The sequence below is a fragment of the Pyrus communis genome, chromosome 4 (genome assembly GCF_041283825.1).
Source record: "Pyrus communis isolate YQ-2024b chromosome 4, ASM4128382v1, whole genome shotgun sequence".
In the NCBI taxonomy this organism is placed as follows: domain Eukaryota; kingdom Viridiplantae; phylum Streptophyta; class Magnoliopsida; order Rosales; family Rosaceae; genus Pyrus; species Pyrus communis.
Genome location: NC_142568.1, coordinates 17,197,565 through 17,224,935, shown reverse-complemented (window position 1 = coordinate 17,224,935; position 27,371 = coordinate 17,197,565). Strand labels below are relative to the sequence as shown.

The 27,371-nt window shown below is 38.1% G+C and overlaps 1 protein-coding gene and 1 pseudogene across 1 annotated transcript; one reads left to right on the top strand and one right to left on the bottom strand.

The window, feature by feature from the left end:
• Positions 1-11,289: 11,289 nt before the first annotated feature.
• LOC137723587 (BEL1-like homeodomain protein 9) lies at positions 11,290-16,120 on the top strand. The gene is made up of 4 exons (XM_068462784.2): positions 11,290-12,764; positions 14,704-15,068; positions 15,163-15,223; positions 15,345-16,120. The coding sequence occupies exons 1-4, from the start codon at positions 11,880-11,882 to the stop codon at positions 15,885-15,887; spliced, it is 1,854 nt and encodes a 617-aa protein (XP_068318885.2). The 5' UTR covers positions 11,290-11,879; the 3' UTR covers positions 15,888-16,120.
• Positions 16,121-24,094: 7,974 nt separating this feature from the next.
• Positions 24,095-24,654, bottom strand: LOC148697558 (uncharacterized; annotated as a pseudogene).
• Positions 24,655-27,371: the final 2,717 nt, after the last annotated feature.

Genomic DNA, 27,371 nt, shown 5'->3' with positions numbered 1-27,371 from the left:
TTACTGTAACATGAATTTATTGATTTTGTGCTGTTGTACTTCACACGTTGGACAACATGTTCTAATATCATGAAGAAAGTTGAGGTTTCACCATAAAGTCAATTGACAATATGAAGAGTAATTCAACTTACTTATAAGCACATACAAGATCTATTCTTTGATTTATGTGATTTATTCTCAACACAAACTCAGTATAACCCAAATATGTAGCTAATTATTTCATTCAAAGTCGTTGAACGCGTTATGGAGTAGTCTCTAGCTAGGCCTAGGCTATGATATATGGAATGAGATTATTGGCTCGTTAGTTAGTGGTAGCAACTAGCAAGAAGAGCAGAAGACCAATCGCTTTCCCTTGTCGAGATAATTGGCTCGATCATGAAACAAAGTCATCAGTAATGCATGCATGATTGTTTAACGTTATCCGTGTCCTTGTCTTCTTTGATTAATTAGCTGATATAATGCTAAAACAGAAAATTTAGGAAAAAAACAATAAAACCTTGTCCAAAGGATTCCTCGAGAATTTTCTTTGTAATGTTAGAGAAAAGTTAACGAGACTCTCTTAAAGTGAGATTCTTTATAGATTTTTTGTCATCTTACTGTTTAGTATCAATTTATGTGCTAACATTATAAAATATTATTAAAAAACATGAAGTCATACAGAATTCATGAAGTATTTTACTTATTCAACAAAACAAAATCTTGCAAGAAAGAATACTCCAGTGACTGAACAGATTTTTTTTTTTTTTTTTTTTTTTTTTTTTTTTTTTTTTTTTTTTTTGTAAATTAGGGCAAGCCATATGATTCTTCTTGCACAGCTACATGCACCCACAAAAAAATCTCGGCAATTATGAATCAAATTACGATTTCCAAAGCCATATCCTTAAACTAGACATCTAAGAAGATAATAAATCATTACCCAAAACATGTATGGAATTACGGAAAGATTTTCCCAAATAAGATAATAACCGAAGAGGAAAGCCAGGGCTTCATAAGTGTTCATGCTGCCAGTTTTGGTCAATATCTCCAGTGACTGTCATGTACGTGTGATCTGTCGTCATATATCAAGTAAGTTTCAAGGAACTGTGTCATCATACAACATCATATATCAATGGAACTTGAATATATGTCACTATATATCCAAATTTAAAACTAGTTACAGACTTACAGTTGAAAGTAAAATGATTAATATCACCTCTGAGCCTATACCAAATATTAAGTAGTATCGTACAAGAAACGCATAGATACGATTGTCTAATAACATGTGTTTTTAAGGCATTTATCACAAAAATATAAAACCAATTTAAAAATTATCACTATAAAACAACCATATTGAATTTGAAGTCTCTCTTGCATAATAAATTCTTTTAGCTATTATCGTTCATCCCGACTGTAAATTCTTTTGTGTTCATCTCTATTACGTCTGGACCATTAGTTTTGCTAATAGCCATCATGCAACATCAATTTTTGTAACTATAGTGTAGAATACTTCATGCATGGAATTGAGTGGTCAGTACACATTTAGGTATGCATCATTTAATAATCAAAATAATCGGGAGAGAATTAATTTCGATGGCTTCAATATTATTGTAATTGTAACCCAACACTTTCTTCCCTTGCTGACATGTGCCTAGTGAGATACAGGTGCTTGCCTAGATCCTGCATATACCGTGGGGCCGCCCAGCAATTAGAGAGCTAATCAAGGTTGAACGTAAAGTTCGATGAACATGGGAACGGTCCCTACGTTTGAAAATCAAAGTGCTAGTTAGCCAAAGGTAAATATTAGAGAGTTCAAATTTTAAAAAGTAATATTGGGAAAATTAAATTTTGTAAATTAAAAGATATAGTTGTTAATGATTATATTATTACTTAAGTATTTATTAACATGATTATTTTCTATTGGTGACATATCATTTGAATTTAGAAATTTAATTTTAAAATTTAGTCTTCTTAGCATTACCCTAACTGAAAATATATACTATTAGAAAAACTTCACTAAGACTGGTTTATTAGGTTAGCTCTTTTTTGGTCAAGGGAGTGATTTGTTAAACACCAAACACACACTTATAAACAAACAAAGGTCCAACTTACACTTATAAACAAACAAACAAAAAGGCCTAAAAACAAAGGAAAAAAAAATAACAGAAACATAAAGTGAGCCCAAAAACAACAAAACTTTTGAGGAGCATCCACTACTTTCTCCATTGCCACTTCGAGGAGCATCCAGCCATCCTATTCTCCAACCACCGCCGATCGTCTCCTCTTTAGACGCCTCCTGTGCACAGCATAAGCAAGAGATAGTTGGCACCCAAGCAAAATAATCCAACCACCCGTGTGAAGCTCAGGGAAATCCCCGAGCGACACCGTCGAAAATGGTAGACACTAAGGAGAATATGGTAGTGTTGGAAACACCCGAGCTGGTGAAAGCGTCGGAACTCTACACAAACTCGACAGAGAACATGGCTGAAGATCGGAGCAAGTTAGAGCTGGGAAGAGGAATACCCACATGGGTTGAGGAATTGGACAGGCCGAATTGAAAAATTAGGAGAATCAATAGTAGATGGAAGGAGAAGAAAAGGATAAGAAGGAAAAGATGACACATCAACCAACCCCATCTAAAGCTAGGGCTAGTGTATGGGTTAAAATTTTATCTCCTTTTTGTTTTGTTTTTTTGTTTTTTTTTCTTTTTTTTGAGAAAGAAGTACATTAATTCTAAAGAACTGCTAAAGAGACTATCAAAAGTGAGACTCTCCATAAACTTTCTGTTACCTTATATTTTTAGCACAATATTTTATAATGTTTGCATAAGAATTAACACTAAACTGTGAGGTAACAAAGAGTTCATGGAAAGTCCTACTTTTAGAGAGTTTCTTTAGCATCTCTTAATTAAAAGAAAAATCTCGAGGTACACCCAAGGCGTAGGCAATAAAAAACAAATGCATGTTTTGCTTCACTAGGAAGCACATTATCCTAAGTGCACATACTACTAACATTGTGACCTATATAAGTGATAGCATCAGTTATAAAGTTTGCTTCACGAAATACATGCTACTAAACAACGAAGTCAAAAAAAGCAGTCAGCCATTTGATATCTTGTATAATCATTCTGAATCTCCATGGTGATGCACATCTTCCTTTAATAGAGTTAATGACAATCTTCGAGTCTCCTTGTACGACGATATTTTGAAGATTTTTCTATTTGCAAAGAGAAAGGCATCATGGAAAGCCAAAGCCTCTGCCAATGTAATAGCCTATGAAGCATGGATACGGATACGACGATACAATATGACATGACATGGTGATACGAAAAATTTCTAAAAAGTAAGATACGATACGCTATGGATACGGAAAATAAAAATGTATATAGTAACAAAAATATAAATTTTAAAACATAATTCATCATTCAAATTCAGGTACATTTGAGTTGTTAGACAAGAAAAGTTTGAAATCTAATCCTCTTTATACAATAGAAGAAGTGTGAGAGTTGTATTCATGGTTTTAATTAGAGAGAAGCTCTTTGTATTAATCAACTTTCAATTATAGATGTCTCCTATTAATTTTCTCATTCTCATTACTTTTTTTGAAAGTGTAAATGTATCTTAAAAGCCGGATACACGTATCTTAAATGTAGGATACACGTATCCATCATGTCAAATTCATGTCCATCAACCAGAATACGTGTCAGATGAGTATCAGGCAAATATCGTATCCAATAAGAATCAGATACGAGATACGGAACTAAACAGAAGTATCCGTGCTTCATAGGTAATAACGTTTAGGCCAAGCTTACTAGTTTCAGCGACAATAAGTTAAACGAGTGATGATCTCTAATGATGAAACCAGCTGTAGCCGAACCACCCACCACAGATCCATCAAAATAATTTTGTAGAGGCCTTCCCTAGAAGCCTGTCATCTAAGAGCACTTCCACCAGGGGTGAGATAGACCGGCACACAGCTAAGAAAATGGCCTGGCACCTAAAGAAGTCTCTCCAGCCCACTGGATTACTTGGCACCCAGTCTAAGCTGGTCTCCAGGCTAGCCCAAAATTGACAGACCTTAGGACCAGCCCATATGACGCGATGTTGACGTCAGGGATAGAATCGATAACTTGGATCTACGGATACGATGCAGCCATGAAGTGTGAGTCCACTGCAGAGAGAGAGAGAGAGCGTTTGAACCCAGAGAGGGATTCGAATTGCTGAGAGAGATTTAGCTGAACAGAAACCCTTGGACTTGCAAAAGTGAACAAAGGGAGAGAGATCCGAGGAGAGCTCATGTCACATCCCGGCCTAGGCCCCACTCCACCGTAGGACGATATTGTCCGCTTTGGGCCCCGACCACTCCCTCACGGTTTTGTTTCTGGGAATAGGACATCAGGATGGGGGCGTGTCAACTCAAGCTCTCGGCTTCAATGGTAGGACCTCGCACCATGCATCGATGTCACATGCAAGGCCATGGTTGGGTTCCTTAAGCTCCAGGGATTACAAAAATAATATTTTGTGTTTGATTTGTTGAAGGTTTTGAAGAGGAAGGAGAAGGAGAGCTCACGAGAGTGAGTTGGAAGAGAGAGAGAGAGAGAGAGAGAGAGAGAGAGAGAGAGAGAGAGAGAGAGAGAGAGAGAGAGAGAGAGAGAGAGAAGAGAGTGAATCGGTCAAATGATTAGGTAAGGAAATAGGTTTTTAAAACCTATTAAAATTATTATTTTAAAGGTCCAATTGGAGATTCATTTTATTTAATCATATTTTAATAAAATGGACTATGCTATTTTTTGTTAGGGGTGGAGATGCATTTGGCCTATTACTGTTTATTGGGGTCTATCACTGTTCATTAAGTGGATAAATAGGCTGGGTGCTGATGCAAAATCTTTAGAGGTGGAATTGCTCTAATAGCAGCATTATCCTTTTTGCTCTAAAAATCCTTGATCTTTACTTGTGCCTGTAAGAAGTCCATCCCAAGGAGTTAAATTACAGGGATGAATTTTATGTTTTTGTGAAATGTGCTTTATGAATAACACATTGGATTTTATTTTTTTTCTTATTTTTTTTAGTCTTCTAATGTAAGTCGATTTTCAAACACTCATTAGTTTTTACTTGAGTTTTTCATGACTTCATTTTCACATGCTCATTTTAGCCTTCTATGCATTTTTTTTATTATTTCTAATTATAATATTAACAAAAACAACAAATATAATTAAATATAAGTGTATCCGTTCTTGTGGACTTTTTTTTACCAATATATTCAGGTGTCAATGTGTCATGTGTATACTGAAGAAAATGCCACATCAACAAGATTTGTTAGAAACAGTTATTAGTGTAAGTGTGGTGGTGCTATAAATTTAACTTCGTATTCAGTTGTGTAATGACGAAAACTATCGATTTATTTCTTTACTTAGAGCTAAGCTTTGTCTCTGGCTTCCTTTCCTTCTTCTGCTTTTTTGTTATCACAAAGCTTCAAAACTGTAAGGCTGTAACTACTTTTGAGGAGTGGAATTTCATAGAAATTCCCCCCAAAATTTGCTGATCTTGGTATTAATCAAGAATTTCATATATAACTAGAACGACTTTGACAAGTGAAAAAAAAAAAATAGAGTGTGTATCATTTCCTTCTCGCATATACAATTGGAGCAAACAAAATTTTTTTATTGACCAACAAGAAAAAGAAGAAAACAAGGTTACTAATTCATGACTGAGGTTTTTTTTTATGCTTATATATATTATCGAGTAGCTTTCCTTTTTTCTAAGATGAGAGTACAGTGCATGGTGATGATTTCGCCTTCCAGGCAATCGCTGGCGCCATTCTCAGTTCTTCCTTTTTTTATCCGAGGATCTTAACGAAACATTTTTTATACTGTTTATTTTTAACGTTAAGAATATTTTGAGCTTAAAAAGTCACTCCTGATACTATTTATTTATATATTTATTTTGTCATTTTGATTCAAACTCATAGTTTTCAAATCCTTTTTATTATTATTATTATTATTATTTTCCAAACAAATCAAAGTAATTAACAAAGGGGAATATACAATTTTACCCAAGATAATGTGGATGGAAGAAACAGATATTGAGAAGCAAAATGACGATGGACAAAGGAGCGGAAGGATGGATAGAATGAGGTGTGAAGATGTGAAAGTAAAAAAGTTTCACATTGGTGAAATGAGAAATCTTGCAAATGCATATAAGAGGTTGAACTATTCTTTATATTGTCAATTGGTTTTATGGTAGAACATCAACTTTGTTCATAGTATCAGAGCAGGCCCACGTGTGAAACCCAAGCCACATGTGCTCCTCATCACCCAATTTGTGTTATCTACGTGTTTAGTTTGAAAATTAGTCACACTTGAGGGGGCATGTGAGAACGTGAAGGTAAAAAAAGTCTCACATTGGTGAAATGAGAAACATTGCAATGATTTATAAGAGGTTAAACTAATTCTCATATTGTCAATTGATTTTATAGTAAAACCCCAATTTTTTTCATAAGGAGCACCTATAACTAGGGTTTGGTTGATATCTTACTTTGAAAATAAACTGATGTTTTTATGTGATTTTCTAGTCAACTGCCACAAGATTCTTTTTAATTAACATTTTTATCCACCACACATGCCACGTAAAATAATATGAAATTACAATATATTTAGATAATAAAAATAATATTATTATTTACGAAAAATAAAATGTAAACTCGGAGAGTGAGAGTAGGAAAATAAATTAATAAATGCTAATGTACTAGTAGGGTTAACATTATGACATGATTAACTAGGCATTGTGCATTACGCGAGAGTGGGTCAGTATATAAGGATTGTTGAATGGAGTACGATTCTCTGTTTTCTTAATTTTTTTTTTCTATCTTCTTTTATTTAAACGATTGTGATTACGTCATATTTATATCTTGTTTTAAAATTTTTATATAGATAATAAGACAAAAAGAAGAGTGTAACAAGAGGAAATGGTAATAGAAGTAGAGAAATAAAGTACTGTACAGCGTAACGTACGGACTGAGGAGACTCTGTCACTGTGTGAAGCAAAAGGCCATGGTTTTTTACTTCAAACTCCGTTCCGTCGAGGAAGATCGAGTATAGCAGAATCCGTCGCTAGGTCTGTATTACGTGCTTGTGTATTACCTGCGTGTTTAGTCTCTCGACCAAGCAAAAGATTTGGCATTGAGAGCTGTGGAAGGACAGAAAACGTTGGCATGACGATGTCGACTGATGAATTTAGAAGAGGTATCCGGATTTCTTCCATCAAATCCACCAAATTTTTTAATTCGGATATTTGAAATTTGATCCAATGATTAAAACATAAACTTCTTTAAAAGTTAAAATAATTTTAACCATTAGATTAAATTTTAATAGTGAATTTGGTGGAAGGTATCTGCTGAGATCCCTTTCTATGAATTTATATACCCATGTTTGATTCCTATATGAGCTAGGGAGCAGTAGCTTAGCTAGCTAGGGAGCAGCTTCATTATAAATTATAATCTTACGTACCTCCGTAGAGGCACTTCTATGAAACCGCTTCTGTCATATATTTAGACTTTGGAAAACGAATCGTGTTCGTTGTATTAGTTGTTTTTATATCTAATTCGTTATCTTAATAAATTGTGTTGTGTCAAATTAATTATTTTAATGGCTTCTTAACATGTGATTTGATAATGACCTGACTTATTAACGAGTTGATTCGAAATTTATTATTTTCGTGTCGTTTTGTTTGAATTAACAGGTTATGCAAAAAATTATCATGCTTAATATTACAGACCTAGAAAACGGATCGTATTAGTGTCATATCTATTATTTTAACGGATTTTTGACATGTGACCTGATAACAATCCGACTTAGTAACAAATAACTTAATAACGACTCAATTCGGTAACAACTTGAATCAAAATTTCTTATTTTTGTATCATACTAACCGTGAATTATGCAAGAAAATATCATATCTACTTACCAAATATCACAATATCAAGTAGAGTCCTATACACATAATTTTTTATTATTAGTGGTGAAAACATCTCCTTTACATAAATCTGACCCAAGGCCCCGTACATCTACAAATTCCAGTTTCGATATGCGTATATTGACAAAGAATTAGGGGCTTGCTTTGTTGAATTACCTCTCAACCTCTGTAGTTGGGTTTGTTATTATTAGTCAATTTTCATGTATAATTTTAAGACGAAACTGTAAATTTACTAGTAATTTGTAAATTAAATTAATTAGACTAGTATTGGCTGTTATTTATGAACTCTACATTATTGGTATTGATATATATTCCTCCAGTATTTTAGTCAATAGGAAGAAATGTGAGCCTGTTGGATTGTAGCTATATATGGTGGTGCATACTGCTGCTGAAGCTCGAGGGAGGTTTGGTCACATCTGTGTGCAGCTGGGCCTCTTACTTTTTAGTTTTTACCACCACATTTGTTCTCCACCTGAATTATTCTTATGGAGTAAATATTATTTTGGAAAATCCCTATCAATTTAGAGAAATCGTTGGTGGTCCGACAGATTATTGGAGAATTTGGGTACTCTCAAGCTCGCACGCCATATGCCCTGTCAAAATTAAGACTCAATACATGGATACTGTCAGGGGCCTGTGTAGTGAAATGACAGAGATACATATATGCTTATTTTTCAACAGTGTTTTTTCTTAAACCAAGCTCAATAAGAGATGTCAATCAGAATAAACACTTTTAGGAAAGAAAAATCGAATTTACACTTTTGTTAATAAACCCAAAAAATTCAAAATGGTGCTTTGTCTTTTAAAAGTAACGGTGTAAATGCCTCAAGTGGAAAGTGAGAAAATGTTTGAAATTCTCAATTCAACTTCAAACTTTTATGAATGCATTCTTTTAGGTTGCCAACTCTGTTTTAACGTACCATTTAACTTGAAAGCCAAAATCACACATCAAATTATAGTTAATTAATTATTATACTTCTAATAGGAATGTAATTCCCCGTTGTAAATAAGGATTATACATGCAGTATAAAATGCTTTATGAATGCATCATTAACTTGGAGATCATGAGACCTCTAATACCTAATAAAATTCCTTATTAAACAAAAAAATGGGGTCAATGGGATTGTTATTGAAAACTAAAAAGAATACTTCAATGTCGAATATATAGGGAAGTTGGCTCGTGCCTCCTGGTTGTCGTAAATGTCACCTTGCCCAAATTGGCATTTGCTGCTCATATGGTTTGGTTTGGTTATGTAGCAGTAATCTTAACCTAATCGACATGCACAGCAGAACAACTTTAAATAATTGCCTACCCTCCTTTTGGATTAATTATGCTTTTGGAATCCCTAGTTACACCTTTTTCCCTTTAAATCAAGCACGTAAAGATTATATATTTCTTGCCTTTGATTAACCATCTAAAAGTAGAGTTAAAGGAGTTTGCTTTTGTTTGAAAATTACCCTCCACATCAGCAATTGGTGAAAAACGTACCCCATAATAAAGAAAAAGATAAGAGTTAGATGACTCAAAGTGGGTATGTGATTATTGTTACTCTATATTGAGGCCAAATTAAATACCTTAAACTCTCCCGTTAATAAGGTATGTCTCGCCTCTAATAAACGGGTAGTAAATCACCTTGTGTAATAAAAAGAATAATATGTTAGGTAACTAAGGAGGTCATTCAGTTGGTAATGATCTAATTCCAGAGCCAATTGATCTGGTTTAAAGCTCGATAGTGAGAATGGATTCACCTTATATCATCATTGCTCAGTGGGAATACTGTATACCAAGCATGCAAACGAACGGTAGCTAATGACATTGACACTTGTGATATGCTAACCACCAACCATTTTATGCGATTTTTTTTGTCGGGCCATTTTATGCTCTTTAAAATCGGGAAATTTGAATGTGTATCTTCAATTCTTATCGGATTTTGTACTTCTTCACGCCTTATTAAATTGGCAAACGACATAGTTGATGTGTCAAATTTTTAGAGTACAGTAGTAAAAAACAAATACATGTATTGGAAATAAAATTATACAAATAAAGAGATGAGAAAATTAGAGGAGAAATTAGATGTCTATTATTCTCATTAAACTTAGGGTTTACTTGAAAACAAAACGCAAGTTTCCTTGTTTACATTGTTTAACACTACGTGATGATATTTTATCTACACTCAAAACCGTCTCATTTATATTCATATCTGCCTCTTTTCCTACCTCATCTGACAATTAATTGGAGCAAATTTTATCCTAACATTATTCCGAACTTTTTTTTTTATTTTTCTTACAACAAGGTGTTTGATTAACATATAAAATAAGTCAAGTTCCAATTTTAAGCGATTGAAGAAATTGAAAGTAAGCAGTAGAAACTTTTGTAAAATCATAATTGTACATTCAAATATAATGATATAGCGTTTAGGGTTACGAACTTTACATATATGTTACATGTTATTCGTGGGGAGGCCTTTTTTATTAAAAAAAAAAAGGGGGAAATTTGTTGGGCCTACACTCCATCGAACTTTAACGTTCTATTTTTCAAGTTACACATCTTAGATTATCGTTACAAAATATTAGTCTAAATCGAAAATGTTTGAGATATCTAATTAAGTTTAAAGAAATTGACAAATACTTTGTTCTATAAGAGACAATGAAATTTGATAATTAAATAGATAAATAGTTTCAGATTGAATTCAATTTTTGCAAGGATGATCTATGAATGGAGAGATAAAAAATAGACGGTTCAAATCATTAAAGCTAGATGTAAAGTGTGTTTCACAATTAATCCCCATTTAAAAAAAATGGGAATCCATTCTTTTAAAGGATTTGTTATTTGTGGATTAAAATCACGCATTGGTAACATTTGTAAATTGAACATGTTTTACTTTTTGGTAATAGAAGAAGGGTAGGGACACTAAATTTTATTAATGACATGAAAGTTAATGATTAAATTAATACTTAAATGTTAAAAAATATTTTTATTTCTTATTAATGATACATTATTTAATTATTAAATTTGATCTACAATACCGTGTTACTCAACAGATAAAAAAAAAAAATTACAGTACAAGATTCTTTCTCGTTTATGTACTCATATTTTCAATTGGCTGTTATAATAATTATAGAAGAATGAATAAAGGAGGAAAACCTCGTAAAGCGAGAAGTGAAGAAGGAAAAAGATGAGGATGGACTGGAAAATGCCAAAAACAAAAACAAAATAAATTCAGAAAACCTTTCCCTCATCACATACACAGTGACATAGTCCTCTGTTCCCGCGTTCTTACGTGCGTCATCACGACCCAATTACGGAATACAAAATATTTAAGAAATATATTCGATTCTAAACACAAATAATTTCAAAAAGAAAGAGGAAATTATAAGATCAGTGAAAACGACTAGAGCCAAAAACCTGTCAGAAATATCTGCCACCACAGTTAGTTCAATTATTACCGGAAGTAGCCGGTGGTTCTCGAAACCCTATGCTTCCAGCTCCTGCAGGACCTCCCGCTCCCCCTCCCCCCCCTCTCTCGTTCTATGTGCTCAGAAATGCAGAGTTTTAGAGAGAAATAGAGACGGACTGTAACAAGATTTTGTTATTGTGCAAAATCTGTGTGTGAGTGAGTGACTGCTGTACTTACTCAACTATCTCTGCGTTTATATGAGGATGCGTGAAGTGAAGCAAAAACCCAATTCCACGTCTCACTCTCTCTCTCCCCCTCTTCTGCAAGCCATGCTTTGATGTTGTTGCTGCTCAGTAGATGAAGATCATCATCTTCCATCATCATGATAAGATAGCCTAGCCTCTCGTTTTCCACTATTTTCTCTCCACCCACAAGATTAATAGCCACATAGATCAAAAAAAAAAAAAAAAAAAAAAATTAGCCACACCCAACTCTCTCTCTCTCTCTCTCTCTCTCTAAAGAGCTTTTTCCACTCATGGCTGAGGGTTTCGAACCCTACCATGTGCCTCAACAGAGCAGAAGGGACAAGCTCAGGGTCCTGGCGGGTCAAACCCACCCGGGTTGCCTCCAACCCGGATCACCATCTCCTCCACCTCCACATCTCCACCATGCTTTGCTCCCTCTTTCATACGATCCCACCACCACCTTCATCTCCTCTTCCTCAGGTTTGCTCACGTGCGCCGACCCCGCCGTGAAAGAAGAGGGTAGTCATCATCACGTGATCGACCACTTGATGGGTTTTGCTTCCAATTCCACCTCCTCTTCTACTTTTCGCCACAACAACCACCACCCTCCCTACATGGATCCACAATTCCCTCTCACTCCCACCGCCGCCGTTCAAGAAATCAACCCATTTCTGTACCCCCCTCAAAACCTCCACCCCCTCAGAGATTTCGACCACCAGCAACCTCCCTACGACAATCAAGTAGTCGTCTTCAAACCAGAGCCTCTCTCTTTGTCCCTCTCTTCTTCCCAACCCACCAACCACCACTCCCAGCACACCCAGCAAACCCAGAACAACACAGACAACAACAATCTCCAGAGATTTTCTTCGCCTGGGATTAATTATGATTCACTAAATTCTGGCGTTAGTGTTGCTTTTGTCCCTTTTGGACCGTTCACGGGGTACGCTTCGATTCTGAAGGGATCTAGGTTTTTAAAGCCGGCGCAGCATTTGCTGGAGGAGTTTTGCGATGTGGGCAGTCGTGAAATTTACAGCGCGAAAGTCTTGACGCTGGAGGATTCCTCCTTTTTTGACCCTCCTATTGAGAGCTTTGGTGACGACGACTTACAGATGGCTGGGGGAGACGGCGGTGAGAGTAGAAGGCAAAATTCCAGACTACTTTCCATGCTCGACGAGGTATCCAATTAGTTTAACTACATTTTTAATTTACTTTTTATAAGCGGTTTTCATTAAATTTATTTAAACTACGTAAAGAGATTCGACCTCAGAGAAGAGCATACTGCCACTCACATTTTAATTATTTCACGTTTCAGTTTTTGTTTTGCCTAACATTTGTTTTATGATATAATTTTGGACAGACGTTTGTTACTGTATGTTGTGCATTATATGATTTGATTGTTCATTGGTTTTTGGTCAAATTACAAACATGCGGTTCTTAACTTGGTACTGTTAATTAACATGAACTAATTAGGGTTAATTTACAACTAATTTGTGTTTATAGAATTAATAGTGGATAATGAGATTCTTGCATTAAAGGAAGGAGAGATTGGTGAGTGTAAAAACAAAATATCGTCTTTACAGAAAAGGTGATTGGAGTAGGGAGGGATATATGCACTGAGATTCTGACATGTGTATTTCTTCCACCAAATATGATAATTTCAGATCTTATGCAGAATGATGGATAATAGTAGGCTGCGACGAGATTTGAAATCTTCTAATTAATATAACAAAAAGACTCAAACATGACTTATTTTTGTTTTCAAAATGTGATAATTCGTTCACGTGCATATGTGATATTTATTTAGTGCATGTAGCTTTGTCTTCATGATAATAACTGAGTCGGAATTAAACCTGCTGTCGGGGTTGCATTTACTGGCTTAGCCGTGGAGGGCAATGATGAAGGTTCAGTCTCATGCTACATGGGTTCAATGGTTTCATGCATATGTAGAGTGAATGGCCATTTAATATCTAACTGACCAGGTAGGTTTTCGGTCTGCTGTGATTATTTGTGGTGTTCGTCAAGGCTGGATAGCAGTGAGACAGTATGATATGGTGTATTTAACCATAACTTGAATGTATACATATGTGATGCATGGTTGAAAGTTTTGGTCGTTAATAGAATCTGTATGAAACCTAAGGAAGTTAACCTCACATCCCCTTGTTTAGTTGTGGATCAATTACCTTTTGGAGAGCTTAGTGAACAAATCAAAGTGAATTCATTACAATTATGTGGCAAGTCAGATGCATATATGGATCTTGATTCTTGATTCATTTTATACGAGGGAAAATTATCTGTAACGTCATTCACTTTTGGGTTTCCTAACTTCACGTTCAACAATTACAATATGTATAGCGTTAACATTCAACATCGGAATTACAATAAATGTAAGGTTACACTATAATCATCAAAGTTTACATAATATTGGTAAGGTTGTTAGGTCTTTATGTTTTGAACGTCCTATTACATTATCAAGGCATATGCTGTTATGCGTGAACGTGATGGCATAACAAAATCATTGTCAAACTCAGTACTGGTACTGTTTTATCAATGAAGGGTCCATTGAACTTGTTACTAAACGAGGTTATATACTAAGGCCAATCTTACAATAATTTCCAAACCAATTAATCAATCAAAGGCGTGGGGGTGAAAATATAGGCACAATTTGATGGAAGCATATCACACTGTATCACATAGGAGACGTTATTAGTTTATGTTGCAAAGAGAGTACGGAAAATGCAGTAGAAGATATGTAGAATTATATCCAAACCTAAATGTTATTCAATGAAGATTCCTATTTTATGCATCTAGGAGCTCATTACACTATATTATTGGGTAGGTTGGCGATTCAAAATTTCTGGCTTTGTACTGCGAGATTAATTTTTTTTACCTGGCAACTTCTCAAGGAATGAATTTGGTTACATCTTTGGGGTGGTAGTAGCACTGCTAAGTTTTTTGGTTAATGATATTCTACTTCTTGACATCTCATAAAGATCAAAAGCTTAAGAAATTGCACACTTTGACGTCCAAACATCTATATTGTCTTAGTTTGTGTACAATATTTATCTTATATACTAAGGGTATTTTTAAGGGCTACTTTTTGTGCGTGTCCTCTAGGTTTATAGGAGGTACAAGCAATACTATCAACAGATGCAGGCAGTGGCAAGGTCATTTGAGTATGTTGCTGGGCTTGGAAATGCAGCTCCTTATGCAAACTTAACAATAAAAGCCATGGCTAGACATTTTAAGTGTTTGAAGAATGCTATCACCGAGCAGCTTCAATTTAGAAGTCAGAATGCTACTCATTTAAGACATGAAAAAGATGGAATTCCAATGCTTCATACCAGAAGTGCATATGGCCAGAGGTCCCTTCATACCTCTGAGTTTGTGGAGCACCAGCCTGTGTGGAGACCACAAAGGGGTCTTCCTGAGCGTGCCGTTACTGTTCTTAGGGCCTGGTTGTTTGAACACTTCCTGCATCCGTAAGTAATTATTGAGTTACTTGACAGTTTGTTAGTCTTTTCTTCAATGGGTACGAGCCTTTCATTACTTCAATTTTAATACTTTATGTTTCAGTTATCCTACCGACTCGGATAAATTAACGTTGGCTAAACAAACTGGTCTATCACGAAGCCAGGTATGTGACATCTATCCTCTATATAACCCGATCACTATATTAGTTTTTAAAGTTGTCCATTTCCAAAACAATTGAGTTTGGTGTTCAGGCAATTGCGTTAACCTATTTTAAATTGAAACAGGTTTCAAATTGGTTTATTAATGCAAGAGTAAGGCTATGGAAACCAATGGTGGAAGAAATACACATGCTAGAAACACGGCAAGCCCAAAAAGATTCGCAGAGGGTGGATTTAAGTTCCAATAGGTCAAGTGATGATCATTTACCTTCGTCAAACTCAATTGGATCCGAGAATCCATCCACATCCACCCATAGGGTTCAAGACACCGCATCTAAGCGCACCAGAAGAGAACTTCATGATCATATCACTATGGAGGCTACTGAACAAAACGCATCTTACAATAATTTTCCAAGCCATATGCATGTAGGTCATGTTGGTATGAACATGGCAGGGGCGAGTAGTAGTGGTGTGTCTCTAACCCTGGGACTTCACCAAAATAATGGCAATGGTTTTTCAGATCCCTTTCCTATCAATGCAGCTCAACGTTTTGGCCTCGGTCTTGACGGCAGCAGTGAGAACTATGCAATGGGTGGTTTCGAAGCACAAAATCGGCATTTTGGAAGGGATGTCATGGGAGGGCAATTTTTGCACGATTTTGTTGGATAAACGTGTAAAAGTGATACTCAGAACTCGATTGATTTGGATAATATATACGAACAAAAATGCAATAAGATGTGTTCATTTACCAAGCCAGAATCTCTGTTGAAATTGAAGAATTGTTGAATGGTTAGCCTATTGTGGTGTTAGGCAGAGGTGGGTATCATTATGTCACACCCTCATGTAATATTGTATATCTTCTCAAAATGTTACTGTAACGTAATTGTAATTTTGCTGTTAAATCGTGTGGCGAAGGTAAATTTTATGTTGATTGAGGGGAAAAAATAATGAAATGTTGCCCTAAGCTTATAGCTAGGGTTTGTCATCATGTGATGGCTTGTCATGGGTTGTTATGCGTCGAAAACAACAGTCTCCCAAGTATTTACAACTTACCTATTCTTTTTTAATGCAAGCGATTCTTTTATTCTAGAAAGAAGGGAGAGAATTTGAACTTGGAGCTTAGTGAGTTGAAGAGAGAAACTTTAACAAATCAGGGCGTAATCCATCACTTGTTAACTTTCTTGTTTGCAAAACATGGCAGATAATAATGGTGAGTAGGGTATAATTTGTGGTACAAATATTGAAAAACCGACTGGTACGTCCTACAGGTGATTGGAAAGGTTAAGTTTGGGTTGGCAGGCTGGCCAAGCTATGGCATTTCTTTGTGTTCGTAGTATTTGTGGATCGACAACAATCACAAAACAATGCAGCATATTGATTATTATTTCCGTGAACAAATATTTCCAGGAGGAATTTTCTGTATGTAATTAGTGAAATGGGACCGAGGACAATTGGGCACTACAAACTACAAACGAAAGAATTTTGTCGGGCTAAATAAGAATTTCGTCGTTAAAGGGTTTGCCTGACAAGATTTTATCGGGGTAAAATTTGTCGGGCAAAGGTCGTAGCTGAAACTTTTGCCCAACGTATTATAGAACTCCGTCATGCAAGGAACAGTCATTGAGCAAGGAATTTAGAGAAAAAAAAAAATAAAAAAAATATAAAAAAATACATGCTCGACATATACTTTAATATTTTTTTGAATTCGTAATTTAAATTAAATTATTTATTTTTAATTATTTTAATCTTGTTTATACCATACTTGATCAATCCCGAAACTACTGAGCATCGGTCAACAGTATATCGTTAAGGATCCACAAGACTTTCCCTCCAACCAGGAAGCCAATCACAACGCGACATGTGTCGGTATCAGAGGTCAATCATAGCGCAACACGTGTCGATATCAGAGGCCGATCACAGCACGACACGTGTCAATGTCAGAACAAAGCTAGAAACTCTCTTCTATAAAAGGGGATCATTCTCCCACAATAATCCCTAATGTCATTTGTACTAAACTATTCACTAGAACTCACTAAAGGAGAGCTTGAATCTATGTATGTGTAAACCCTTCACAACTAATGAGAACTCCTCTACTCTGTGGACATAGCCAATCTGGGTGAACCAAGTACATCTTGTGTTGTTTGCTTCCCTGTCTCTATCCATTTACATACTTATCCACACTAATGACCAGAGCAATCTAGTGAAGGTCACAAACTTGACATTTTCTGTTGTACCAAAGTCCTCGCCGGTTTTGTGCATCAACATTTGGCGTCGTCTGTGGGAATCACACTTATTCTTACTTTCTTTAGCTTTGTCAAGCTGGTTTCCATCATTCGTACACTTTCTTTCGACCATGCACCCTTTTTCAACATGGGGAGCGAAGGGAGCCACAACATGTAAAATGACACCCCCTCGCACTTAGTGCGAAGCAACGAAAGAAGGAACGAAAGAAGTTTGCTCTTCAGGCTAAAGTCGATGAGCTAGAGGCTAAGAATAATAAGATAGCGATAAAGAATTAGATCCTCCAGGAGCAGTATGAGAAGCTCTTTGGGATGCTCCATAAAGCTAGGCATACTCAAACACACGAACTCATCGCCCCGGTGGAAGTCAACCACCACCTGGGTGCCCCCCAACACGGGGGATTACCTGCCTTCAACATGGATATCCCTAATGGGGAATGAGCTACTCATCAAGGTGTTGATCAACATAAGACTTCTCTCGACCCAGCTGCTTTGACCAGAAGAAGAAGAATTGGAGGAAGGCACATTCTTGCAAAAGGAGCGAAAGGATCGAAAGCTATTTATCGCTACTGTCGGGACTTCCTAAGGCAACGTCGAGAGAACCCCATCCACATAAGCTTGAAGGTCAATGAACTAAGGGTTTCTGAAGATTCGGTCCTGTCCCATGTCCCAAGCCAGCTGCCAACGTAGGGAAGGAGCGATATGTCCCAGAGGAATATGAAGGTATGGAGGACTCGAGGGTGTTTCAATAAGCTTACCCTAGAAGTCAGTACGGTGAGTTCAAAGAAAAATCTCATGCTCTTGATCAAGCTTTCCTACTTCCAAGAGGTGATAGAGACTTACGGAAGAAGGATCCAGCAGTATCTGACTCCACTCAGGACCCCCTTGTCCTACAACTCATTCAGGAAGTAAACAAGTTGAAGGCTGAACGTCAGGCCGAAATACTTAACTGAAACCAAACCAAGCTTGGCCCTCTTACAAGGAGGATCATCGACAGCCTCCTCCAAGCAAAGACAAAGCAGAAGCTTGGCTTACAACTCTACACTGGAAGGGAGGACCAGATTGAACACCTTAACCTCTTTTTGTCCACCATGGCATATCGTATGCACACTGACGAAAAGCGATGTCTTCTCTTCCCCTCTACCTTTTTGGTGGAGCTCTAAATTGGTATTGCCGTCTTCCCCCTGAGACGGTAGACTTATTTGAGGAACTGAGGAAATTGTTTGTCTCTCAACATATCTTCCAGACAGATCGCTTGCATTTTGCAGATGACTTGTACACTATTCGCTAGAAGTTGGATGAGTCACTATAAAAGTATGCCAGCCGCTTCAACCATGAGTATTTTTGCTACGCAGAGGCAGATGCCAAGACCGCCCTTAAAGCTTTCACGGCAGGCCTACGCGACTGTTTCTTCAAGTACATGATCGATGCCAACACTTGGAAGACTTACTCTCAGGTGATGGCACATGCTTACAACCATGCCTCTGCCGAGGCAAGGACATATCAAAGACATATCAAGGGTAACACTTGGAAAACTTATCAGCAAATGGGGAATGGAAGCCAGATCCAACCAAATGAGAAGACCTTAACTTTCCAAACTGCAGCGACGCTTCCCCCTGCCCTACCTAATGCCTCGCCAAGTCAACAGGCGTATCATTCTCAAGGCAAAAGGAAAGACTTCCATCCTCACCAGTCTCATTTTAATAAAAAGAGTAAGGGGCACTATCGCGATAACAAGGGTATCGCCACGATAATGCTCGCCCTCAGGCAGTTAACGCAGTGGGCCAAACACTTGTCAAGACGGGTTTTACCTTGAGGTATGAGACATACATACCTTTAAACGCCACATACACGACCATTTACCCCAGTATAGCTCACTTGATACCTAAGCTAAGGCCGAAGGAGCCAGATTACAAGTCCACGAAGAACACATGCATGTTTTGTGGTTACCACGAGTATAATGGCCATGACGGCGAGAAGTGTACTACATTCCATGGTCATATTGAAGTTTTGGCATGTGAAGGAAAAATTGATCAGTTCCTCCTCCACCCTCCAAGGGATAACTGCAACCAACGCCAAGTTAATGTGATATATTCCATAAGCGATGGCACACACATATCTGAATCTTCCAACAAGGCCATGAAAAACAATGAACGAACGTTGAAGCTTAGCCACCAAGTGTTTCACGTGGAAGACATCAAGGGAGGCAAGTATCCAAAGCCTAACTGGGATCCAATATGTTTCTACCCTGAGGAAAAAAAAAGGTATCATCTATCCTCACAACGACCCATTGATTGCGGAGGCTCACATAGCCAACTTTGAAGTACGACGAATCCTGGTAGACATGGGGGCGTCAGTCAATATCAAGTTTGCTGAAGCTTTCAAAACACTTAATGTAGCTGAACACTTGCTCGATCACTCGATTTTTCCTCTGATAAGTTTCTCTGATGATGTCGTGCAACCTATATAGAGCATACATTTACCCTTCACCATCGGTACAGGCCCATACACAGCCACCATCACTACTAACTTCCTGGTGGTTGATTGCCCGACGACATACAATGTCATTTTTGGGCACATAGGCATCAATGATCTCAAGGCCATGGTATCTACACATACGTTGTTGATGAAATTTCCAACCCCCTATGACAATGGTTACATCAAAAGAGATCAACTTAGTGCACAATCATGTTACAACACTTCAGTCAAGCAACAACACTTGCCTGTGCCCAAAGAAATACTTTCTATACATGACTAAGTTATAAAGACCAGCTTGAACAAAGCCAACTTGGATCTTCACGGTGGTAACAGTCAACCTGACGATCCCCGAGACGATTTTTTCACCCAGCAAGCACAACCTGTTAAAGAGTTGGAGAAGGTCTCTATCTCAAAAGATTATCTGGACCGCATAGTGAAAATTTGCATCACTTTGTCACCACCCATTCGGTTGGCATTGATCTTTTTTTTGCAAAAGAACACTGAAGTCTTCGCCTGGTCATACGAGGACATGCCAGGCATCTCTCCCAATATCATCTGTCATTGCTTGAGTATTGATCCCAAGACCAAGCTAGTGGGACAGAAGCGAAGATCTTATGACGCTGAACGATACGAAGCAATGAAGGCAGAAATTGAAAAACTCAAAAGCATAGGCTTCGTCCGTGAAGTCAATTATCCAACGTGGGTAGCAAATGTGGTCCTCGTTAAGAAAAATCCGACCAAAGAAAGTCTCTTTCTTCAAAAGATCTTTTGGATAATGTGTGTCGACTACATCGACTTAAACAAAGGATGCCCGAAGGATAGCTTTCCCCTTCCTCTCATTGATAGACTTATAAACTCTACAGCAGGGTGTGAACTCTTGAGCTTCATGGATGCATACTCAGGGTACAACTAAATCCCCATAAACTTTTCGGACCAAGAACACACGACTTTCACTACTGACAGATGACTATATTGCTATAAAGTCATGCCATTCGGCCTAAAGAATGCAGGGGCGACTTACCAGAGATTAGTCAATTTGATGTTCGCTGAACAGATTGGGAAGAGCATGAAAGTTTATGTCGATGATATGTTATTAAAAAGCAAACATAATGACCAACATATCACCAACTTGTTTGAGACCTTCTCTATCTTGAAGAAGTATCGAATAAGGTTGAACCCCAACAAATACGCCTTCGGTGTGGGCTCTGAAAAATTCTTGGGCTTCATGATTAGCCAACGAGGCATTGAAGCTAACCCCGAGAAGATCAAAGCAATCATTGACATAAAAGAACTGGTAACTTCAAAACGCATCCAAAGACAAATGCACTCCCTTTTTCAAAGCACTTAAGGGAAGTAAGAAGTACATTACGTGGACTGATGAATGTGCTAAAGCATTTAAGAACCTCAAGGAGTACATGAGTAAAGCCCATCTGTTCTCCAAACTTGAAGTTGGTGACACCCTAATTGTCTATCTGTCTGTCTCAGTTTCAACAGTTAGTTCCGTCCTCATTCGAAAGGATGGTAGTATTGAACGACCTGTCTACTACGCTAGCAAAGCTCTACAAGATGCGGAGACACGATACTCTAATATTGAGAAATTAGCTATAGTATTAGTCATGTCTGCTTGGAAACTTCGCCTCTACTTCCAAGCATACTCTATCATTGTGCTTACCAATCACCCTCTTCGACAAATACTTCAGAGTCCTGACACTTCGGGGCGAATGATGAAATGGGCGATAGCATTGGGTGAGTTTGACATCTCCTATGACCCAAAGCCAGCTGAGAAGGGCGAAGCAGTTGCAGATTTCTTCGCCGAATTCACTTATCCTTTTGACATTTCTCCTACACCTAAGGCAGTGGTTTCATTACCCCCGGAAGCTCTGAAGGTAGAACTAACACTCCCAATATGGACTTTATATATTGATGGTTCATCCAACCAACATGGCTGTGGAGCAGGACTAGTCCTGACTACCCCCGACAAAGTGGCAATAGAGTATGCTCTTCGCTTCAAATTTAAGGCGTCAAATAATGAGGCCGAGTATGAGGCATTTTTAGCAGGCTTACATTTGGCCAAACATCTTGGGGTTAAACAAATTAATATCTTCAGTGACTCCTAATTGGTGGTTAACCAGGTCACGAACAACTTTGAGACTACGGATAACTTCATGGCAGCGTATCTTGCGTAAACTCAGCTTTTGCTCAAGCACTTCCACGACCAAATCACCCAAGTCCCTCGAGCGGCAAACAGTTATGCAGACGCTTTGGCTCGCCTCGCCTCAGCAATGGAAGACAAGATTGGGAGAAAAATTCATGTCGAATTGTTGGCAGTACCAAGCACCATGGTCGCAGAAGTGTGCAACTTGCAACATGGGGATAGCTGGATCACCCCGTTTATAAATTCCTTGCTCATGGCACCCTCCTAAATGATAAAGTCCAAGCTAAGTAGATTCGATACAAGTCTACCTGCTACTTGATCATTAATGACCAACTTTGCAAGCGAGGTTTTAACCTACCATACTTACGGTGCCTCACACCTGTGGAAGCGAAAATTGTCCTTCAAGAAATACATGAAGGAGTATGCGGAGATCATGCTAGATCTCGATCCCTAGCACACAAGGCTTTTCGCAAGGATATTATTGGCCTACACTCTACCAAGATGCCATCAGAATATCCTGCTTATGTGATAAGTGTCAACGCTACGCAAATATCCATCATTCCCCTCCCGAGCCTCTTACTCCTATGATCAGCCCTTGGCCTTTGGTCCAATGGGGATTTGATTGTCCCAATGCCTACAGGGAAGGGCAAGGTCCGCTATACAATCGTTGCAGTTGACTACTTCACAAAGTGGGCCAAAGTAGAACCCTTGGCAACCATTACTGAGGCAAAAATAGAAAACTTTGTATAGAAGAACATCCTTTGCAAATTTGGCATTCCCAATACGATAGTCACGGATAATGGGAGACAGTTCGATAACAAGAAGTTCAGGATGTTCTGTTCTAAGTTTAACATCAACTTATGTTTTGCCTTTCCAACTCATCCTTAGTCTAACGGACAAGTTGAGGCCATCAACAAAATAATCAAGCGCACTTTGAAAACCAGCTTGGATAAGGTTAAAGGTTGTTGGCCAGAATTTGTACCCCAAGTTCTTTTGTCATACTGCACTTCATATCAGACTTCAACAGGAGAAAATCTATTCTCATTTGCCTTTGGTACAGAAGCCGTTGTCCCAATTGAGCTTAACCAAGCAACATTATGAGTCCAGAACTACATGCAAAGTTTTATTGACGAACAACTCACCCTCAACTTGGATCTAGTCGAGGAACACAGAAACCAGGCTTACTTGAGGAATGTCGCCTACAAGCAGTGCATCTCCAACTACTACGACTCAAGAGTCAAACCTCGCTCTTTCAAAGTGGGGGACTGGGTATTGAAGAAAAGACTACCCTGGGATAGAGTCCCGAGCGAAGGCATGCTCATCCCAAATTAGGATGGACCGTTTGAAGTTATTGGCATCAGTCGCCCTGGCTTCTACAAGCTCAAGAGCTCCGATGGCAAGACCCTTGGCCATCCATGGAATGCTGATCACTTTAAGTACTAGTACAAGTAAACTCACACTGTACAAATGTTGAGCTACGGTCATCCGGCATCCTATGTAATGAAGGTCATTTGACATCAATTTAATAAAGAGACGATTTAGAAAACTTGGTCATAACTCTTTTACATCCCTATCACTGAAATGCTCAGGTTTGAAGCTTCAACACGAATGCTTACAACATGAAATAAAGTCTAAGTATATGTCAACATGATTTATATCCAAACAAGGGATCTATTCAAACATAGACAAATATTCATCAATGATAGTACAAATACATGACAATTAACATCAAAGCGCACAATACAAGGTTGTAAACATACATAAACAAAAAAAACCCTTAGGCTTATAACATGGCTCATGCCATACAAACAACAAACTAGTACATCCAGAGTACATGGCACATGCCACACAAACAACAAACTAGTACTTCAAAGTACATGCAGAAAAATAGGGCACTATGAGTCATCCTTATCTGAGGCCGAACCCTTGACAATATCACTCTGTGTTTCAACTGTATCGTCATTACCACCATCCGCGGTATCTGCGGAACCATTCTCATTCTCCTAAGACTGCTCACTGACACTAGCCTCATTATTAGAGTCATCCTCACTACTAGGATCAACTGCGAGGACGAAGGCTTCACCTCTTTGTCGGTACTCATCCATCTCATCACGGTACTTTCGGATAATGCTTCCATTATCGTAACACTCAAGGATGGCCATCTATTTCCTTTTCTCAAAATTAGCCGCCTGGATGCAATGAGGTTTGAAGGCATCATGAAAAGACTGAGAACCTAAAACTCCTACACGGCAGCGTTCCTTTCAGTTGGGATACTCATTTTCAGCCTAAAAACCTCAACCAAGGCACTATCCAACTCCCTTTTAACATTGGAAACTTCAAGGATATTTGTCTCCAACTGTTTCTTAGTCGCTTCCAATTGTTTCTTAAGCCTCATGTTCTCACCATTTTGCCTCTTCAAACTCTCGAAGTTTTGATCCTTGAGGCGGATGGCCTCAGCCAAAACTTTGCTTGTTTTTCTGGCGTCATTCACAAGCTGTTTATTCTCTTTAAACTCTGCCTTGTACCGCTTGACCTCTTGTAATCTGTCATCTCACTTGGTCATGACCTACATGACAAGATGACCATCACTACCAGGAAAAAGAGGAGAGAAAGTAAAGAAATAACAGAGAAACACTTACATAAGAAGATAACCTCATCATCCGGTCACGATCTGATTCGTTCTCATCTAGCAGCTCGCCAAGTTCGTGAACAGTGGATCGGTGTCCTGCCAGGTAATTATTGACATACCTAAAACTACTTGGCTGCATGGCAACCTTCAAATCCTTCCAATGGATGCTGCTAACCTCTTCCCTATACTTCCTCTTACGGTTAGAGCTAGGATCACCTTCTTAGTCAGTGTCCTCCATGGTTGGAGGAAAGATGTGATCGATAGTAGGAAGATGAGGCAACAGTCGTCTCTCCTCCCCTGCAACTATGGTAGCAGCATACCCGATGGCCTCAGTTTCAGCCTTCTTTGAGGCACTAATCTTGAGGACCTCCTCTTGCGACTTAGGTCTAAGGGCTGGCCTTACTTGGTGCTTACGAGCTCCCTTGTAAAACAAATGTTGTCTATGGGAACTAACATGGGTGTTTTCCCTTTCTTGGTGCTGGTCCCCCCTTTCTTGCTTACTTTTTCCACTGAACAAGAAAAAAGCAAAGTAAGGAATGCAACTTCGTAAAAGAAAGAAAGGGTGAAATGAAGGATACAACTTACTTGCTCGTCTCTGGCACTCCGACACTAGGGGCTGGAAACCGTACTTTCAAAACAAAAGCCGTAGCTTGCCCAAATGTCTATCTTCCTTAGGCACCCTTAACACCTTCTCTACATCAGCTAGCTCCCATCTGGACAATTTGATGTTGCGTCGCGTCACTGCATAAAGGAAAATGTTAGACACAAGAAGAAATCATAATAAATAGCAAACAATGTGAACAATGGATACATTACAACCTACAGTCTGGAAGTGAGTAAGAACATGTTGCTCAGGCGTGACACCTCTAACATGTTTCCAATCATTATAAAGAAAGCACCAACGATTTTTCCAAGTGTAGTACGCATTTTTCTTACTAAAGACAATATGCTCTCTCTCACTTCGACATGCACACTCGGCATACCCAGGGCACGCTTTCATCGGGCGCATCTTATAGCAGTAGCGCCATTGATGAAAGGAAGGCTCACCCAACCCACATTCCATCCAAATAATATAAAACTCGATCAAGGTATCCCAAAAACCAGGATTGAGTTGCCCAGACGCATATCCAATGAAAGATAGCATCCGTTGCAACCACATGTGCAAAGGTTGCTTCACTCCTAAGGTTAATAATATTTGGGTATAGAATATAACATGACCCTTGGGTGGTTTAGAGGGCAATTCTTCATGATGTACCAAACGCATTCCTACACTGCGGGGGATACTACATGACTGCCTTAGGGTCTCAAGCTGCTTTTCGCTATCTAACAAGTTTTTCTCTAAATAGTCTGCTATGAACTCAGGGCGAAATATGGGTATGGCGTAAAAAAGAACCCCCTCACTCACTGACATGAAGAAGGAAGAACCAATATTGGCTAAGGTTTGACAATTACGAAGATCATCCAATGTTTTTTTTTTTTTTACAAGACTCCAACAAAGGCCCTGAAGCCTCCAACATTGCAAGCTCAAACCTAGAGCTATGGGAGCCCTCATCACTAGGACTTCCAGACTCTGACATCTACAACAAACAGAAACAAACTCTATCACTACATGAAAGATCGAAACATGAGGAAGTTCCTAGGGCATGAAGAAAAGCTCAACCAGTTCATCATGTTCTCAACCAAATACATGAACACTCAAACAATTCAACAAGAATGAAAGCATACGATATAGTGGAGAAGACTACCAACCTGATGATGGTGCAAAGCAATACCGAAATCACTCTCAACTAGGGAACACGCTGCCTTAAAAAATTACTACAAAATGAGTAAATGAAGGCAAGGTAAAGAGTGGAAACTTATCCTTCTTATATAAGTTCAACAGGATCAAAGAAATTCAAAATTCAAATTCAAACCATGAGAAAACCCTACATGGAAAGTCTCCAAACTTCCACACAAGCTAGGGAGTTTCAAACTTCAAATTTTCAGTTCCCACACTCAAAAAAAAGAAAAAAAAAAAAAAGGAGGGGGAACATAGCAACTTCAACAAATGAAGGACAACAACAAATCTCAAAAGCTTCACACTCTTGATCAAGATAGTGTAAAGCAAAATCAATTTATGATGACCAACACAAAGCTTCAACACAAAAGCTTCAACAACAAAGCTTCATCAATGGAAAGCAACTACAATTCTCAAAAGCTTCACCCACTCTTGATCAAGATAGTGTGAAGCAAAATCAATTTATGGTGACCATAAAGCTTCAACATCAAACAAAGCTTCATCAATGGAGAGCAACTACAATTCTCAAAAGCTTCACACACTCTTGATCAAGATAGTGTCAAGCAAAATCAATTGATGGTGACCAATACAAAGCTTCAACACAAAAATTTCAACAACAAAGCTTTAACATTAAACAAAGCTTCATCAATGGAGAGCAACTACAATTCTCAAAAGCTTCACACACTCTTGATCAAGATAGTGTGAAGCAAAATCAATTTATGGTGACCAACACAAAAGCTTCACCTACAAAGCTTCAACATCAAATAAAGCTTCATCAATGGAGAGCAACTACAATTCTCAAAAGCTTCACACACTTTTGATCAAGATAGTATGAAGCAAAATCAATTTATGGTGCCCAACGAAAGCTTCACCT